The 17,812-nt window shown below is 37.8% G+C and overlaps 2 protein-coding genes across 10 annotated transcripts in view; one reads left to right on the top strand and one right to left on the bottom strand.

Annotated features, from left to right (window-relative positions):
* The window catches only part of ABCE1 (ATP binding cassette subfamily E member 1), a 28,506-nt gene extending 26,855 nt beyond the window's left edge, over nucleotides 1–1,651 (top strand). The window contains exon 18 of the mRNA XM_008515365.2: nucleotides 1,134–1,651. Coding sequence (XP_008513587.1) covers nucleotides 1,134–1,181 — 48 coding nt within the window. The 3' untranslated portion in view covers nucleotides 1,182–1,651. The remainder of the gene's footprint in view (nucleotides 1–1,133) is intronic.
* Nucleotides 1,652–4,264: 2,613 nt separating this feature from the next.
* The window catches only part of OTUD4 (OTU deubiquitinase 4), a 46,951-nt gene continuing 33,403 nt past the window's right edge, over nucleotides 4,265–17,812 (bottom strand). For 4 of the 9 annotated variants that reach the window (XM_070608950.1, XM_008515366.2, XM_070608952.1 and 1 more), the window contains 6 exons: nucleotides 17,706–17,761; nucleotides 17,099–17,179; nucleotides 16,040–16,178; nucleotides 14,913–15,173; nucleotides 13,576–13,616; nucleotides 7,166–12,164 (listed from right to left, as the gene is read on the bottom strand). In XM_070608950.1, the coding sequence (XP_070465051.1) occupies nucleotides 10,953–12,164; nucleotides 13,576–13,616; nucleotides 14,913–15,173; nucleotides 16,040–16,178; nucleotides 17,099–17,179; nucleotides 17,706–17,761 (1,790 nt within the window). In that variant the 3' untranslated portion in view covers nucleotides 7,166–10,952. Of the gene's footprint in view, nucleotides 5,353–7,165; nucleotides 12,165–13,575; nucleotides 13,617–14,912; nucleotides 15,174–16,039; nucleotides 16,179–17,098; nucleotides 17,180–17,705; nucleotides 17,762–17,812 lie in introns of those variants that run through there. The other 5 variants (XM_070608951.1, XM_008515367.2, XM_070608954.1 and 2 more) reach the window with 3 other exon arrangements.

Genomic DNA, 17,812 nt, shown 5'->3' with positions numbered 1-17,812 from the left:
TAATTGTGCACCTTATGCTTGATATAGTGTGTGAACTATGGTTTGTTTTTTAGAAGGCAGTAATCTCTTGGGCACTCAAAAAAAGAAAAAGTGAGTGAACTCTAAAAAAGCATTTCTGTGTTTTTAGTATCCCCTGTAGTGCCTACTTAAAATGCTATTTACATTTCCTGGCCCTCTAGCCATCATCCTTAATATTTAGAAGCTTTAGAAGTCTGCTATACATAATGTGTAGCATTTACTAGTTTTTATTATTTTCATATTTGTACTTCTTTAGCTTTGCTACTAAACTGTGAGCTCTTGGAAAGCAGAGACAAGGTCATCGTACACATCATGTCTTTTTAAGCACCTAACACGATGTCTGGATGCCTTTAGCCTTCACTGTGTATTTTCTTTATAAATGATTTATGTTACTCTCGCCAGGATAATGAAATGACAAGTTCTGACTTTAAATTGAAGAGTTTTCCCAGTTTTGAAAAGCTAATAAGCAGAAAAGAGGAACTAAATTCCAGAACACTTATTATGCACAGCTTAATTTTCCTAAGAATGTCTTCTGAAGCATTATAAACACTTTGTATTGTCATTTTCTTGTGTAGATACTCATGGTGCAGTCCCCAGGTACACCTATTCATCATTTCTCTATGCCTAGTCATATCAGACAGTCATACCATAATCCTAATGAGGGAGCAGCTAGGCAAGTAGGTCGATGGATCATTACTGGTCAGTCTATAAACAGTACTGGGAAAAGTTATTTTTAAATACGTTTTGTGTAAGTTCTCAAACTGACAGTATGTTACCTTTTCGACCAGCTTAAAATTAAAATGCTGAAGATGAAATTGAATAGTTTTCCTGGAAACAGTATTTTATATAACAAAATTTTATATGTGTAAGTAAGGCGTTATATGTAAAGGGGATTTGCTTGAGATGGACCAGGAGACGTGTTCTGGGAGTAGGGATGGGTCACAGAGGTCGTAATGTTGCCTTTTAGTAGTGGACCCAGGAATATCGAGAAGCAGACAGTGAGTACAGAGGAGGTTGTACAGACACTGTTGTGAAAAGTTATACAGTGGGTAAGTCTACCCCTACGTGTGGAAGAATGGCGTTGATTTTTGTTGCTTCTCTATTTTATTTTTTAGGATGTAGAACAAAAGAAGAGTGGAAACTACTTTTTCTTGGATGATTAGACTGAATCTGAGAATATTGATAAGCCATTTATTAAAAGAAACATTTATTAGGATTTTGTCATAGAAAACTTTAATCAGGTTTTATGCCTCACATACTCTGGAGCTTGAAGTATAGTTTACTTAATGTAACATCAAAAGCCAGTTGTGTTGTAAATTGTAGTCTGAATACAGAAAATGCCCCATTTCTGTTCTAGATAAGCCCCTTTTTGTGCATAACATTCTAAAATGAAGACATTTCAAGCTAAACAAATTACCTCCAAGTTTTCATGATGTATGGGAAGATTTTTAATGGGTGTATAATATTCATGTACCAAATGCTCACCAGTTTTGCCCCCTTTTAAAAATCTTGAAAAAAGATTTCTGTACTTACATGGTTTGCCAAGTATGACAATATAATGAAACTGCCCTTATTTTAAAAGCCGGTCGAAGACTCCACTGATGAAATTTGATAAATAAACATCAGGATTATATTTGTTATTTGTTTTCAGTCTTTGCACTATATTATCAGTGTGTTTAGGCTTTCAAAGGAAAATTACTACAAAACACCACTTTTGGGAAATGGCTCTGTTACCAACTTAAATATTGTTTACGATGTTTTTGGTGCTGTTGAATATCTATCAGAAAAATCATTTCAACACCTCTCTCCCCACCACCTACCAAGAAAAAACCCAACTTTAGTCTGAATTATTCAATTTTAGATTTCCATAAGATTGTATATTCTGTAATTATTCTCAAGGTCATTCTTTAAACATACATTTATGTAATCACTGATCAAGATTTAGGAAAAAGCATTTTAAAGAATATTTGTTTCCCTTTAAAGTACAGGCTCAAAATCTTTAGAGTTGGTGCCTAAGCACCTGTGTATTTTTAAACTTTCACAGATTTCTTCTGATGGGCAGCCAAGGACTATGAGCCGTTTACCTAAAGGCAACATTAATGCAAATGAATCCCCAGATAGCAATACAGAGTATCCTTTGGTACCAGATATATTCATTTCTAAGTCTGGATATAGGGGACATTATCTAAATCTATTTGACTTTTTGTTTTTTGCTTTTTGAATTTTGGATAGTGTGTAGTAAGAGTTCTGAAAACTTATCTTAGGTTCCTGAGTTTGAACAGTGGGATACCTGTAATGTGAAACCACTTCCATTTCTATTTCTGATTATACTAGTGCACTGAACTGGAACTAACAGAGTACAAGTGAGGAAAAGAGTTTACTAAATAAATTAATGGAGCAAGCAAAATAGAGAGGAAATTTAGAAGTTATTGAATAGACTTTTAGAGCTCCTTGAAACTGTAGAAGCTTTGATTAATATGCAAACAGTGGATAGAAGGTATGGTTTAACTGCACCCCATTAGGCCTTTTAAAAAATTAATTTATATGACTAATCCATAAGTACATGTTTATTGTGAAAAAAGCAAATATACAGAAATATGTAGACTAAAAAGTTATGATTTCCCTTTACATTACCCTCCCAAAGGTTACCTGTGTTTGCTGTTAATATATATCCTTTCATGCTTTGCACTTACTAATGTGTGAATATGTAAAGGGTTTATTTTGTACATAAATGGGATTATACTAAAATAAGTAGTGCCTACTTTAAGGATAGGTTAAATTTGTGAATGCTTATTTCATATATTGAATAAAATAAGACAAAAGCTATTTTTATTTACTGATCCATATTCTGTCCAAAGAAAATACTTGTGATATAAGAGCACAGTTCTTTCTACTTATTGCTAATGACAGAATATGTTCGTTTTTCATGTAAATTAAATTTTAAAAATACGTATTTAGATTTTACTGAAATTTTATATAGCAATAGAAAAGAAAGGTCTTAGAGTTGCTAACAGAAGAAAAACGTTTTTCTATAAAACCAGTTATACCAACTCAAATAGACCTTCAATGCAGATGTTAGCTATTAAAAAGAATGAGACTGCTCAGTGTGTCCTGATTGGGAAGAAATCTCTAAGCAAAAAAGGTGGTGCAACACAGTTTATATAATATACACCATTTACATGAAACTATACAAAATACTAAAATACACAAAAGGATAGTCTAGAAACTTACTATTGCTTTTTGGGAAGGCTAACTTGATGGTTAAAGAATAGGAGACATAATACACATATACCCCATTATCTTTCGAATTTTGTACATATCAACTGTAGAAATCATGTAAGTTTTTAAATCTTCAATAAAGAGATAATCCACTTTTTTTTTTTAAAGATTGGCATGTGAGCTAACATCTGTTGCAGATTTTTTTCCTTTTTTCTTCTTCCCAAAGCCCCCAAGCACACAATTGTGTATTCCAGCTGCAGGTCCTTCTAATTGTGCTGTGAAGGACGCTGCCCCAGCGTGGCCTGATGAGCGGTGCCATGTCCGTGCCTAGGATCTGGACTGGCAAAACCTTGGGCCGCTGCAGCAGAGCACGCAAACTTAACCACTCGGCCTTGGCACTGGCCCCAAGATAATCCACATTTATTATGTTCAACTAGTGTACAGCAGTCTTAACAAAAGCAGTGTATGTATACAGTTTAAGTTAACCTAAGTTTAGACCATAGCGTCTTGAAGTCCAGTCCAATCTCTCTTGCTTATAACTCAGTGTAGAGTTTGGTGTCTGGCGTGTACTTTGCCTACTGTGTTGAAGGAATGAATCTACTTGCCAGAGAGAAAGTAGGAAGACTGGACAACTACTCAGTAGGTTCTATAATTTCATATTCATTAACATTTAGATAGTGTATGTCAAGCTGTTAGTCCAGTGCCTGGTGTATTATGAGCGCTCAGAAGAGAAATAGTTCTGGGTTGGAGAGTCAGAAAGCGTGAAGGAAGTAGCTCCAAGGAAAAACAGCACCTCTAAGGATAAATAATAAGGTAATCCATGTAAAGTAGAATACATGTCAGGTCAGGTAGAATCAGCACAGGCATTGAAGAGGTTAGTGAAAGGATGCATACGGGCAGGTTGTAGAGGATTTCCTGTGCCTTCAAGATTTAAGTTCGAGGTTTCTACATGCTCAAAGTAGAGACTGAAGAGACAGCAAAATTAGAGAAGCAACAAGAATTTTCAAGATAGCAGTTCAGGAGCTTATAATTTTTTAATTTTTTTATTCCATTGTCTTAATCTTTTGAAATATTTAGAGCCTGTCCATTTAACTCATGCATTGCTTTGTAATGTGTCTGCTACCTCTTCCTCTTGGGAGGATCGTTTCCTTGTATTATTTTAATTTGTGAGCTGATGTTCAGTGAGGCTTTATCTGTGAAAATTCTAAGGCCAAACAGTCCCCTTTTCCTTCCAACCTCTTACTCACCAGCACCTCCTTCCTTGCCAATTTGATAGGGTAGGCAGTGTGCCCAGCCCCCAAGGGTGGGTCATAATTGGGCTAAGACAACCATGACAATCCTCTTCTATATTTTCCTACTCTCTTGCAGCTAGGCATGGCCATGTTGACCAGTTCTAGCCAGTAAGTTGAAAGTAAAAATCTTCTGGGGTGTTTCTGGAAGTCCTCTAGCTTTCCTAATAAAAGGAGATACATATCTGGTACTGCTTCTTGTGGATGTGTTGTGCATATAAGGTGACACAAAGGAAATGCCAAGAAAGCCACAAGGATGCTAGTCCTGACATCAAACACTGGACAATTGCTAGCAGCCACTTCTCTCCAGATTTCTTATGAAATGGAAATAAATCCCTATTTGTTTAAGTTACAATAAGTCAAACTGGTTTTCTGTTAAAGTAACCTTGGTTCCTTGGCTGAGGTCTGCCTTTCCAAAGGCTTTCTGTCTGCTTCTGCCAGGTGACCCAAGTGTATGACCAGTTTGGAACCACTTTTCATCTTAGCTTGCAGATTCCTGGACCTCAAACCTAAACAAATGTGATAACATTCTCAGGGTTTTATTGTGGGGTTTTTTTTCCTGTAAGAATCTAGAACCCAGGCCAGGAGAGGTTTGTCTATAGAAAATGTCTACTATTACTGTTAGTGCCCTTTTTACTGGGGTGCTCCTGGCTTTAATGCAAATGTTAGTTCCAGCCGCCAACCTTGCACATGCCCAAGTCTGTCTCTTACCTACACAGTTCTCAGCTGAGACTGGCAACCATGTCCATCCATCCTTTCTCATGGAGTGCAGCCTTGGTGTCACTTCATGTCTATTGCTACTGGTTTCTGGTCTCCGTTTCTGGAACTGATGTGTAAACATAGCTTATAAAATTATAAAGGACTTAAATGCTTTTACTAACTCCTAATGTACAAAGTAACTTACAGGAAGCATGCAACAAGTTACACACTAACAGGTGTATCCCTAGGTAGGTACATAGCATTACATTGTTTTCTACTCCTGAAGGCAGTTAGTCTAAAGCCAGTTTTAATTTAAAAGAAAAAAGTTACATTATACAGAATTTTTGTTGTTGAAATCTGTTAATAATTTGCCAGTTAGGTAGAATATCCAAAAGGATATGAGGCCATAAGAACCACACAGTTCACATCTTTAATCTTTATAAGATTTTTTCTAAATGTGAAAAACAAAATGTAATTACAGGAATGGTATGTATTTATAAAGGGTTGACTTTGAAGCTCCAGCTTCTCTAATAAACTCATAGGATTAATCTAAAAACTAACACGTTTGTACCAATGTCTGTAAGCTTCACTTTTCTGGGGAGTGCATGATTCACACTTTTGGATGAGCTTATAAATTTAGTTATGAAGGGAAGCTGTGTTGACTTGTTTTGTAGTTTAGATTCTCATACTATTCCCTAGACATGAACCTAAAAGTCAAAGTCAAGTAAAAGTGTTAACAAATATTCAAAGTGAAAAGCAGGCCCTTCTAATATAGAAAACTTTCAAAGAAACCCTGTATAGGATATTTCTTGTGGAGCACTGGTCACCTGTCTCACCTTTTTATCCCATCCACTTCAAGCAACCAATTCTCCAAGGGCTCACCCAGCACCAACAGACATCCGCGTTGCTCTCCTCCCCATCCTCTGGCTTCTGCATTGACTCGGTGGGGAGAGGCACTGGCACTCACCCAGCTGACAGATAAAGGCTTCCCCCTTTTCTTCTTCCTTTCTCCCTGCAATCCCCCCAAGGTTCTATACTGCCCCCCGATCACTCACCTCCTCAGGCAGTCCCAAACCAGCCTATAGGACTAACCAACTTGTCCTTCCCTGCTTGCTGCCCCTTGTTCCTAGATCACCTTTCTATCAAACACTTGCACTGAATGAAGCTTTTTTTTCAGGCTGTGCTTTCTGGGGAAGCTATTCTAAAACAGTCCAAATAGTAAGTAGGTTAAACAAGTATTGACTAGCAATATTCTTAGGTGACTTGATTTAATGTAGAAATACAGCCTTAAGAAACTTGGGTTTTCAAAGTACCTTATGTATACTTGCTACCTTTGTTTTCAAATAAAACTTCGAAAAGATTTGCTTTACTTTTCTTCAGAAGACAGATATTACTGAATACTAACTTTAAAAAAAAGGGCCATTTAAATCCATAAATTCTTAGATATTCCGCACATCGCCATTAGCTCTAAAACCACTGAGCTAGGTTCAAATCCACATTCTACCACTTGTTAGACGCATGACCTTACTCAAATTACTTGGCCTGTCAGTTTTATTATACAGTTGTGTGTTGCTTAACGACGGAGACACTTTGAGAAATAACATCATTAGTTAATTTCATCGTCGTGTGAACACCAGAGTGTACTTAAACAAACCTACATGGCATAACCTACACACCTAGGCTACGTCGACCACTGTCATATATACCAGGCATCGTTGTTCTGCAGTGTGTGGCTATATATATAAAGTAGGGAAAAGAAGAGTTACCTACCCCATGGATTATAAAGCCTATGTGTTTAGTTGCACATACTAGAATTAACTTCTGCCTGGATAAAAACCATGGAAACCATCTCCTACTTTTAGAAGTTTGACTAAAATTCGTCTAAGATTTATATGCTATATTACTTGGTTAACCCTGGAACCAAAGAATCACAAGCAGAATCAAGAGACAAAATTTTATATATATGCACACAGTTTTATATATAATGCAGCATCACACCATGTAGGGCATTTACTCTTATTTTATACATTCAGATATGTTTGAAACACTTCTTAAGGCTACAAAACAGAACATAGAAAAATAAACAGGAATATATTCAACACTTACAAAAAGTGATATGATAAAGAATATAAAGTACTATTTTCCTTTCAACACTTCAAAAGATATGTATATATACTTTTTTACAAGTAACATCACAAATGATCACATCTTCACATGCTTTTAAGTATTATTTGTACTCAGTGTAAGGCTATTATTTTTCATACATAAACTTTTTTCTAGCTCTGTAACAATGCAATTTTTAATCCATTCAAGTAAATTCAACCCCAAAATTGCTGTTTCCCAGCATTAAGACATGCACCCACCCTCTTCTAGGATTTTCTAAAACATTTCAGGGGGAAAAGATCCCAATTAGTGGGAGAGTAAATGGCTGACACTAGTAGCAAAACCTTAGTTCTTTGAAAGTGACATACTGGAACTGAGCCATTAAGATTTTAAACAAAAACACAATAGCATTTAGACATTAAATAGGAAGCAAAATACAGTAAACAGAAATAGTGTAGCCAAATATGCATTCTCCTCAGCTACACTTAAATGGACCTTGCTTAGTACCCAGAAGTGAAAGACTAAGGTTACCTCATCTAAAAGTGAAGGTAAAATAAATGAGGCATAAATAAATATTGCTAGTTTCTAGGATGGCTGAATGTTTCTAAACCAGAAATGGTTAGAAAGGAACTGTATTGCACCAAGTCAATCATAAGCAAGTTTGCAGTTCACAGGCATTTTAATTCAACCTTGAGTCACAAAGGAAACACTGCAAGTATAGTTTGCATCAAATAAGCTGTATCAGCATTGTGGTTTGGGAAAACCCACTCCTACCAGGTCAAGGCAGGGTCTGAGCTTAGGTCAGCCGTGAAAATGAACGCATGGGTTACCAGGAAACGAATGAGGACTACACAGATGCTAACATCCTGCTGCCAACCAGTACATGGAGCAAGAGTTGAAGATTGATCTGAGAGGAAATGAAATTGAAGAGAAATACACACGATACTAAAAGGAAAGGGACAGCAGTCAAGTTTAGCAAAAGCAACTACCTAAAAGGAAAAACAAAGGTGAGCTTTGGTCATTCTAAACATTTGTTCTTCAAAATGTGTAAGATCATAATACAGTCAAGTTCCATAATTTCCAACTCAAAATACAAATGATTCTCACTTCTAAGCTTTTGTTTTTCTCTTATATAGAAACATTATAGTTCATGTCAACATACCTCTGATTCAGTTAAAATGGAGGACGACAAAAGCTTGCTTGGCCCTAGTTTGACCTCAGCATAAGGCAAAATCCCCTGGGCTAATACAAACAAACCTAAAGGAGAAAAACAAAACTGACCTTCATACAAAGACTGATAATTTTAAAACTAATTAACAAAAGTCAGAGTTCTTTTATTCCAGAGGTCACTGAGTAAAGTACCATCTCCTAAACTTCTCTTTCAGCACTGTTTCCATCATGTCCTGGAGGTAAGTTATGGGAAACAGGAAAGAAATCAGTATTTCCTTCAGGAACTATAGAGTATTCTGTTACTCAATTGAGGTAAGACAGAGTGACAGTGAAGAAATGAGCAGTATTCTTTCCTATCCAATTTTTAAACATTTCCAGAAGAAACTGAGACAATCAAATCCCAGTCAATAAAACAAAGGACACTAGAAATAGCAATTTCTTTTGGACTCCTGAGATCACACTATTGAACTCTTAAATCTAGTCATTGTATGTAAATGTGATTTTCATAAAAATTATCAGGTTAGGCTAATAATAAAGCATTAGCTGAAAGTGGAGGACCCTCTAATCTTCATTTCATAACAACTGTTGATGTTAACTAAGAAAAAAATGGCTTAAGGAGTATACCTTCCTCAATTGTTCTAGCTTTAGAAGGTGACAACAGAAGTTCCTTTCAACAGGTTCTCTCAAGAATTTTTTTCCACACAACCATCCCAGTCTTTACAAATTTTTACCTAGCACCATCATAATAAAATGTTATCTTTCAAAGTGCTGTCTAAAATCCTATGTTACAAAACATCTAAATGCTAATCACTACTCAAATCAGCAGTTACACAGACATTAGGTAATTAAAACCACAGAGGTAAATAACCATTATTACAGTACAGTGGAGATTCACTGAGCCTAGCTGGCATCCCAACATTCCTGCGGGTTATCAGAGAACCCAGAAAACTCATCTGCTTCAGTTTGTCAAATTCAAGTGAATTGTATTTGCTTTTAAAGTAATTTGCTTTAAAAAAAAAAAAAAAACTATTTTTGGCTAGGTATATTACACGTGGCATGCAAAGAGAAATTACTACGTTATTTGCATAGCACTCAAACTTCCTGATCAAAAGAGAACATAAAAAAGGGTAGATTTTCACATTGGTATGTACAAATAAGAAATATAAGCTACAGTTATTTTTACACAGTAACACAGATAAATGAATACTGTGTTAATTCAGAGTCAAATCTCCAAATGAGAACAGAGTGCAACATGCAAAGGGAACTTCTAGTGAATACTGCAAAGACTGGAAGGAAGCAGGATCAGAGACATGTTACCAAAGGGTTGACAAGCTATAAAAATGCAAAGCAAAACCATTTTCTAGCAGCATCCTCTAGAAAAGAACTAGAAGTCACAATCATCCTTTTTTGTACAATAGTTCCAGCCGTGACAAATTGAACATGCAAATGTAAAGTGATATACATAACTAATGGTGCAAAGAGAAAAACAAAACACAGTAACTCTATAGAAACCTGTCAAGCTAAAAATTTAACATTTCTTCTCACAAAATATTTAAATCTGTCAGTGCATTAGTGTTAAAGTGGCATTAAAAAATTTCTGCAGTTTTAACAGATGCAGATTATTTTCAAAATGCATAGCATCTACATTTCTTTCGAGTAGGCACCATGATATTTACACCAGTGCTAAGAATTCTTGGTGGAAACAGCCATTTCATTAGATTTCCTATTATTTCTTAAACATCTGTTCTTGTACGCGATCTCAAGTTCAACAAATACTCACCAAAATTCAAAAATATACCCTATGAATATTAAAAGAACTATATACAACATTTCTAAGACACAGGTTAATAGGCTGCCTTATGTGTAATATTAAAGAGAAGACATTATTCAAGTTTGACAGATACTGAGATGAAAGGCCTTTGGGTTGGAAGCATTTCAAAAGACAACAGTGTTTTAGGCTAAGAATTGTTTGAGCCCAGTTTATGACTAAGGCATTGCATAATAAAATATACATTTCTATTTGGTGCAATGTTATGTTTTGGAATCTATAGTGTGTCAAATGGTATATTTTCTTGTCACTTTAGTAAACACTATAAAGCACACATTTCCAACATTTGAAATTAAACTTATATGAGGAAAAAAACCAAACGCTAAATCTATAATGTTTTATATTAAGCTGTTTATAAAAAATACTTTAACAAACATTTTCTACTTTTTATGGGAGCAGTCACCCAATAAACAGATTTTGAACAAAGAAAAATGGCAATGCCAGGAATTCACCTGCCCCCTTGAATGCATATCCAAAATCTGTTGTCCAAGATGGGAGTGAGGGTAAAGGGGGAGGGGAGGAGAGCGTTCCAATTTGGGTTTTTATTTTAATGTATTTTTTTAAAGCCTTCAGAAACATTCCACCTAAGAAAGGGTTTCTGCTCTAAAATCCCGCAGCAACAACCATCAAGCGTGTTGTCCCCGATGGCCGTCTCCCATCCCTGATCTTCTCCTGTCCCCCCTATACGGCCGTCCTCTGACATTGCGATGGTACTGATAACCTTCGTCTCGGTTTCTGCTTGGCTGCCCTTTCCAGGACTCCTCACCTCTCGCGTGTTGATATCCTCCCCTACCAGAATAGCCCCAATCGCTTTTGTACTTCCTGCCTCCATAAGTCTGATTATAGAACTGCTTGGATCTACCACTTCTCAGAATATTAGACACTTCACTTTCGTCTTCTGAACTCTCTTCTTTTGGTCTTTGCACTCTGCTATCCACAGAGTTGGCCCCACTGACCACGTCAGCAGCAGTCTTAGGATCTTTCACTTTTTCTGGTTTTTCTTTCAGACTTGGAATGGTCCTTTTAGGCTCAAGTTCAACAGGCACAGTTTCTCTCTCTCTGTTCAGAATCTGAGTGGGAAGAGGAGCCTTTCCCTCTGCTACAGGAGGGACGGAAGCCAATGCCAGATCTGCCTTAGGTGTCTGGGACGACTGCTCCACCCGGCCTTCATGCTTACTCACACTGGCTTCAGGGAGACAATGTGTGCCTTCACCTCTGGCCTCCTGAAACTCCTCTACTGCTGCACCTGAACCACATTCTTTAGACAGATCCAAATTTTCCAGGGGCAGATCCAATTCTCCTTTCTCATCAGAAGGCAAAACAATATTCTGCCTCATTACTGGATTTTCTACAAATCCCTGAAAAGGGTACCCATACCAAACATGAGGAAAGAAAGGAGGTGCAATGGGAACTGGGCCTAAGAATGGATTGGGTCCAAAGGACGGCTGTGGGAACATATTCTTGCCACTTAGTGACTCTTCATATTCAGCATGAAGAAGCTGTCCAGAGTTTTCAGATTCAAGATCAGCCTGGTAAGACAACTGTCCATGACTTTCAGACACCTGAGATGGAGGGATAACCAGAGGTGAAGAAAATGTTGGTGGTCCAATCTCTGCCTGTGGCATCTGACCATTAACACTGGCCTCAGTCTGCATAGGAAAGTGTGCGTCGGTACAGGTACAATCACTTTCATTCTGAGCAGAAGGAGCTTCTTGGAACCAAGGGTTTTGAGGATACACAGGGACAGGGACCTTTGGGTACATCCTGCAGGCTGCCAGATAGGCCTGGTGCAAAGGGTACAGGTAAGAGTGCGGGGCCCACATGGGACAACTATATGCCTAGAAGAGACAAAAAAACAGTTAAGATAAACAAAAAGAGGGGAAAAAGAATAAGTTTCTCATGCCTGCAAAGATCATATAATCTGCAGTCCAAATACCAGATCACTGTGATATGCAACATGAAAAGGAATTACAAAATTAAGTCACTGCTCTAAGACCCCATTCCTTGTTCCTATCCTGAAACCAACCCAAAGTCTTGGTATAGAGGCTGACAGGAGACAATATAATGAACCCATCCACAGATTATCATGATCATTAATTCCATCCTTTGGATATAAATGCATTGAAATAATTCTGAGTGGTGCAGATCTCACAAACAACAAACATCAGCACTCGAGCCTCCAGCTTCAAGTATCTCTATCACTGGCTATTTAGCTTGACCTGCATTTGTGTTCTGGCTCTACCACTAACTCTCTGTGTGACCCCAAGCCAACTAGTTAACTGCTCTGGACCTGTTCTACCAGAAAAATGCTGGTACAGGAGCAGAGGATGCACAACATTAGCACTCCACAGGTCTAGGAGCCCCCAGAGCACTCCTCCTCCAAGATGAGAGTTAGACCTCTAGTCAGAGAAGGGTGAGACTGAAAACGAAATACTCCAAATCCTTCTCCTGCAGAGGTTCAGCTAGAGACCAAAACACAAAGAAAAATTTACCAGCTAATTGGCTAATTAACCAATTAGCTAAAGCCAATATTAACTAGATAAACATAAAACTAGGCAATGAATGCAGTTGATGGTGAAATTAATCAAGTCTCCTTTTATGAGCTGGTCAGGAGGCTATAGTAGACACTTCATTTCATAGTTTTAGTCTAGAACCCACAGAAACTAACCCAAGACAGGAGAGAACACAGCACTGACAAGGACGTGGAATTCTCCAGCCTCTTTCTAAGACAAGCTATTTCTAGGCTGACCACTTCCCAAAGGATGCCTCCACTCTGCTAATGAGCACACCACCTTCCATAGGAGTACTTTCACATGTTACTTCCTTTGATCCTCTCAACAACCGAAGCAGGTGTAAGAATCCATAAATGAAAACAGCTAGGCTCAGATACACTAAATGACCTGCCCAGGGCTACACAGCTAAAAAGTGACGGAACAGAACTTCAAACCCAGATCTTTCAGTTAATTCCTCAGTAAGGACATTTCCACCAGGCTGCTCACGGACGGGACTATTTCCTGAATATACTGACAAGGTGAAACCGCTGCCAATTAAAAGGAAAAGCAAGCAAATACTGGAGTCTCAATCACCACCAAAACTAAACAATACAGTCCTGAAAATGGTAGTTCTCAATGAGATTTAATGAACCTTAGGTGACTGATTGACAGGCTAAGAGTTAATATTATTTAAACAGTAATAACAGTTAAGCTGTTAACTTAAAAAAATAACTTTAAATGATAAAAATGTGAATACCTTTACACCAAGATTGAAGAAGAATCGAAGAATGTTCTTATCTGAAAAATAACATAATCATCACTAAAATTATACATTCAAAAAGCTTTTTTCCATTGTCCTCAAACAATATATAGTTCTAAAGACAATTTTGCCTACTGGAATTGTTTTCTCTAGCCTGTGATATAAAACATAGATTAAAAACTATAAAATAACCAGACCAGACTCTGCCACTGTAGGGTAATTCTAGGTTCAATATGCTTTCTCTATGCTAAGTCCCAAAATGGCTAAAATTGAGATTTTTTATCTGATTAAAGTCAAATCTATGTGAGGGAAACTCAGGTGTTCGCTGTATTTCTTTTTTCAACTTCTCCGTGGAGTTTAAAAAATTATGACAAAAATATTGGGGGATAAGGGTAAAATCAACATAAACCTAACTCATTAATAACCTGAGATTTAGTAGGATGGTATTAGCCCAGGTATTCATTTGACATCAGCCAGTTACCTACAGACTCAACCATCAAACCCCTAATAAAACCAAATGACCCATAAAAATCCAGGTGAAGAGGGGCTGGCCCTGTGGCCGAGTGGTTAAGTTCGCACGCTCCGTTGCAGGCAGCCCAGTGTTTCCTTGGTTCGAATCCTGGGTGCGGACATGGCACTGCTCATCAAACCACACTGAGGCAGCGTCCCACATGCCACAACCAGAAGGACCCACAACAAAGAATATGCAACTATGTACCGGGGGGCTTTGGGGAGAAAAAGGAAAAAATAAAATCTTTAAAAAAAAAAAAAAAAATCCAGGTGAAGAGCATACAGTCACTGCATTACTCTTCCAGTTTTTCTACAGATAGGAAATTCTGCAAACTAAAATTCCCTTAAAAGGGATGGGGAACAGACAAATTTTAAAAGAATTCTTTAAAAAAATATATTGTTGCTTGTAGTACATTATATGATGACAGCTGTTACCTATTATAGTCATTCTTCTCCATAACTTTTTCATGGATGAAATAATATGAGTAGTTCCAAAAACCAGACCAGTTATGAGAAAACTCAGTAATATTTAGTTATCTGGTTAATAACATTATTAAGACTAAATTCAAAATAGTTTTAGTCTGTTTTTTTGAAAAAATGACACAGAGGGAGGGGCAGTTACTAAACACACAAAGAAGATATTCCAATCAAACACAAGCTGAAACAGGAGCGTGGCTGACTACCAGCCAAACCTCTGCTGTCCTTCCCCAGGGAGTCCTCTGGCTTACTCGGCAAAAGGACTTCTGACCTCTGCTCACATTTCTCACTGAACCTGTATCAGTACATGGTAAATAAAACCGACTGAACTTGGAGAAGGACCTCACCTTTAGGCAGGTCCTCCCCAGTGTGACACAGTGAATAAGGTGGTGCAATGGCTCGATCTCCCTTTTCATTATAAGGAAACCCAGGATAGAGTGGGTCTTGGTAAAGGCTCATTGTCTGAGGCAAAGGCATCATGGGCTGGTTAACTGCCTGTATTGACACAGGAACTGGAGAGGGTGTTAAATGAGCTTGGGACACAGCAGAATCGGGTCCAGTGGTCAGAGTCTGTGTCACAGACAAAACAGGAATTTGAGCAGGAACACCTACAAGAGAGGAAAAAGAATCAAAAACTTTATAAAGGTGAAAATAATTTTCCTCTACAAATATAAGTTTACACTAAGTTAAAATGTTAAGAATGCTAGAAGACAGCCTGGTGGCATAGTGGTTAAGTTCACACGCTCTACTTCAGTGGCCTGGGGTTCAAAGGTTCAGATCCTGAGCACAGATCTACACACCACTCATCAAGTCATGCTGTGGCCCTGTCCCACATACAAAATAGGGAATGACTGGAATAGATGTTAGCTCAGTGGTAACATTCCTCAAACAAAAAGAGGAGGGTTGGCAACAGATGTTAGCTCAGGGCCAATCTCCCTCACCAAAAGAAAAAAAATAACAAAGTAAAGAATGTTGTACAATTGATATAGCTGGTAAAAAGGTGTGTACTTAAGCAGTGTAAAATACCTTTTCTATCAACCAAGGACCCTCCTGGACACAAAGGAGGAAATGAGCTCAGGAAACAAGCTGTGGGTCAATGTCTTCTAATAGTAGCTCTTATAAACATATGTAAGACATAGAGCCTGGCAAAGGGTTCAATGGGGGGCCATAAAGAGCTGGTCCATGAGGGATGCCAACAGTGGTGCCAGGGCTGAGAAACCAAAGCAACCAGTGGAGATAACCAGCTCAAACTTCCTACTCCTGGGATTCTGAAGGCTTATCTCAAATAAGTATCAAATGAACTTGGCCCTCCCACAGTGGACACACAACAAAGCAGAGGAGCACAAAAAGCTCTGTGAGGCTCCACACACCTAACCCTGCTCTGAGGTCAAGCTCTCACTCAAGAATTTGAAGTTTCTGACTTGGAAAGGCTTTTGTTGGCTGGTTTATTGGATTTTTAAAAATCTTATCTAACCTGTTGGTCCAAAAGTTGTAGGTTCACTTGGCCAGGCTGGCACAGTGGCTGGTAAAGAAGGCACCGCAGGAGTTAGATGTACCTCTGGAGAAACTAGAAGGGGAGCTGGATTTGACAAAGACACGTGTTCTGCTGGCTTCTTCAACAAGAGGGGTGGAAAAAGACAAGAGTTCATTTCGCTTAACACTAATTTTAACGACCAAATATATACCTTGAGTTGCCTACCTTTTACACAACTGCAGTTTCTATATAAACGGTCTTTCTGGTCTTAGAAATGAAACAGAAAAACACAGTAGCTAAAAATTCCACACAAACAAATTTGATCCTAACCAGAGACTGCCTACCAAAAGTCAAAAGTCACTAGCAGAGTTAGAAACAAACTGTAAAGCAACTTGAATGCACTGCTTTTAAGGCAAAATGACCTTGAAATTCATGAGTCTAGAACAGCGCCTCACTCAAAGATATACCATGAAATTATGTGCTTTCTGACACGAAGGATGTAAACAGAAAGGCAAGGACTCAGACCATTCTCTACTCCTGTGTTAGACCAAGAGCCAAAATGTGTGCTAGAACTCGGTGCGTCATCATTAAATTGGTAAATTGGTGCACTGCTTTTTAAATGTATATTTTTCTAATCACTCCAATCATTACATACCCTCCCTTCTATGAAATAACTTAAGGGTACAGACAACTCTTTTGTAAAGTTTTGAAATAAAATAGAAATTCATAATTTCCCTTCAAAAATCTAATTTTCAAACCAACTCACCGGAAAGGCAACACAAGGTAGCAAGTACAAACTTATTCAAAATCAACTCAGAAGAATGGCGTCAATGTCCAGGAAACGGTGATTAAAAAAATAACACTCCATAAAAACCGAGAACATTCTAGACTAACCAACAACAGAATTAAAGAAAATTCATAACTACACCCAAATTATGATGCTAAAATAAACGTTCCTATTTTCTATACAGATGTTTCCTGTTTTTAAATGATCATATACACACAGCTAAGAAACCCAGAAAATGGAGCGCTCGATGTCAAATGCAACAATATACTTACTTGTTCTGCAGGAGGTGGGCACTCCAATTTCTTTGACTTTGACGGTGATGAAACTCTTGCACATTTATCATCACTAATATTCTTTGGAAGCAAAAAAAAATAAGGGTAATTTTGTATTTCAAAGACCCACATTCTAGGAGAATCATGGTTGCCTTATAGTTCACCCCACCTGCACCTGACTGAACCCTCTCACGACTGTTTTTTCAATTATATCTGGTTCCCAACAGGTGGTGACTTTGCCTGTGCGTCTTCATGATATCAAAGTACTGTACGGGCCACCATTGTTACTGTGGGCATAATTTCAAAACAGCACGTTCTTCCTTTAAAAATCTCAATCTACTACAGAGTAATGGGAAGTACAAACTACTTTCCACCAGTTTGGACAGGTTGTCATACTGTACCCTTGAAGAAATGGTTATATCTGTGAGTGAATTCTCCTCAAGCACTGTCATCTCTCCCCAATTTTTTTTCTCTGCTTTTCTACTTCCCTAACACTTAAGATATAAAATGATGACATCATCTCCATTTCCTCCTTCTACTTCTTCCTGCTATACTATCACAGTGTTAAGGAAAAAGAAAAGATGCAATGAGCATTTAAAACGTGTACCTCCAATGTGCTTGGCTCGGGTTTTTTATCCAAGTGAACATGCCCATGGATAGAGTCTGCAACAGATCAAGAAAAAAGACAGCATCAGCCACTAGTCAAGTTCGACA

Source organism: Equus przewalskii, chromosome 2 (assembly GCF_037783145.1).
Source record: "Equus przewalskii isolate Varuska chromosome 2, EquPr2, whole genome shotgun sequence".
Taxonomy (NCBI): Eukaryota; Metazoa; Chordata; class Mammalia; order Perissodactyla; family Equidae; genus Equus; species Equus przewalskii.
Note: the sequence above shows the minus strand (reverse complement) of the source record. Positions and strands in the feature narration are given on the sequence as shown.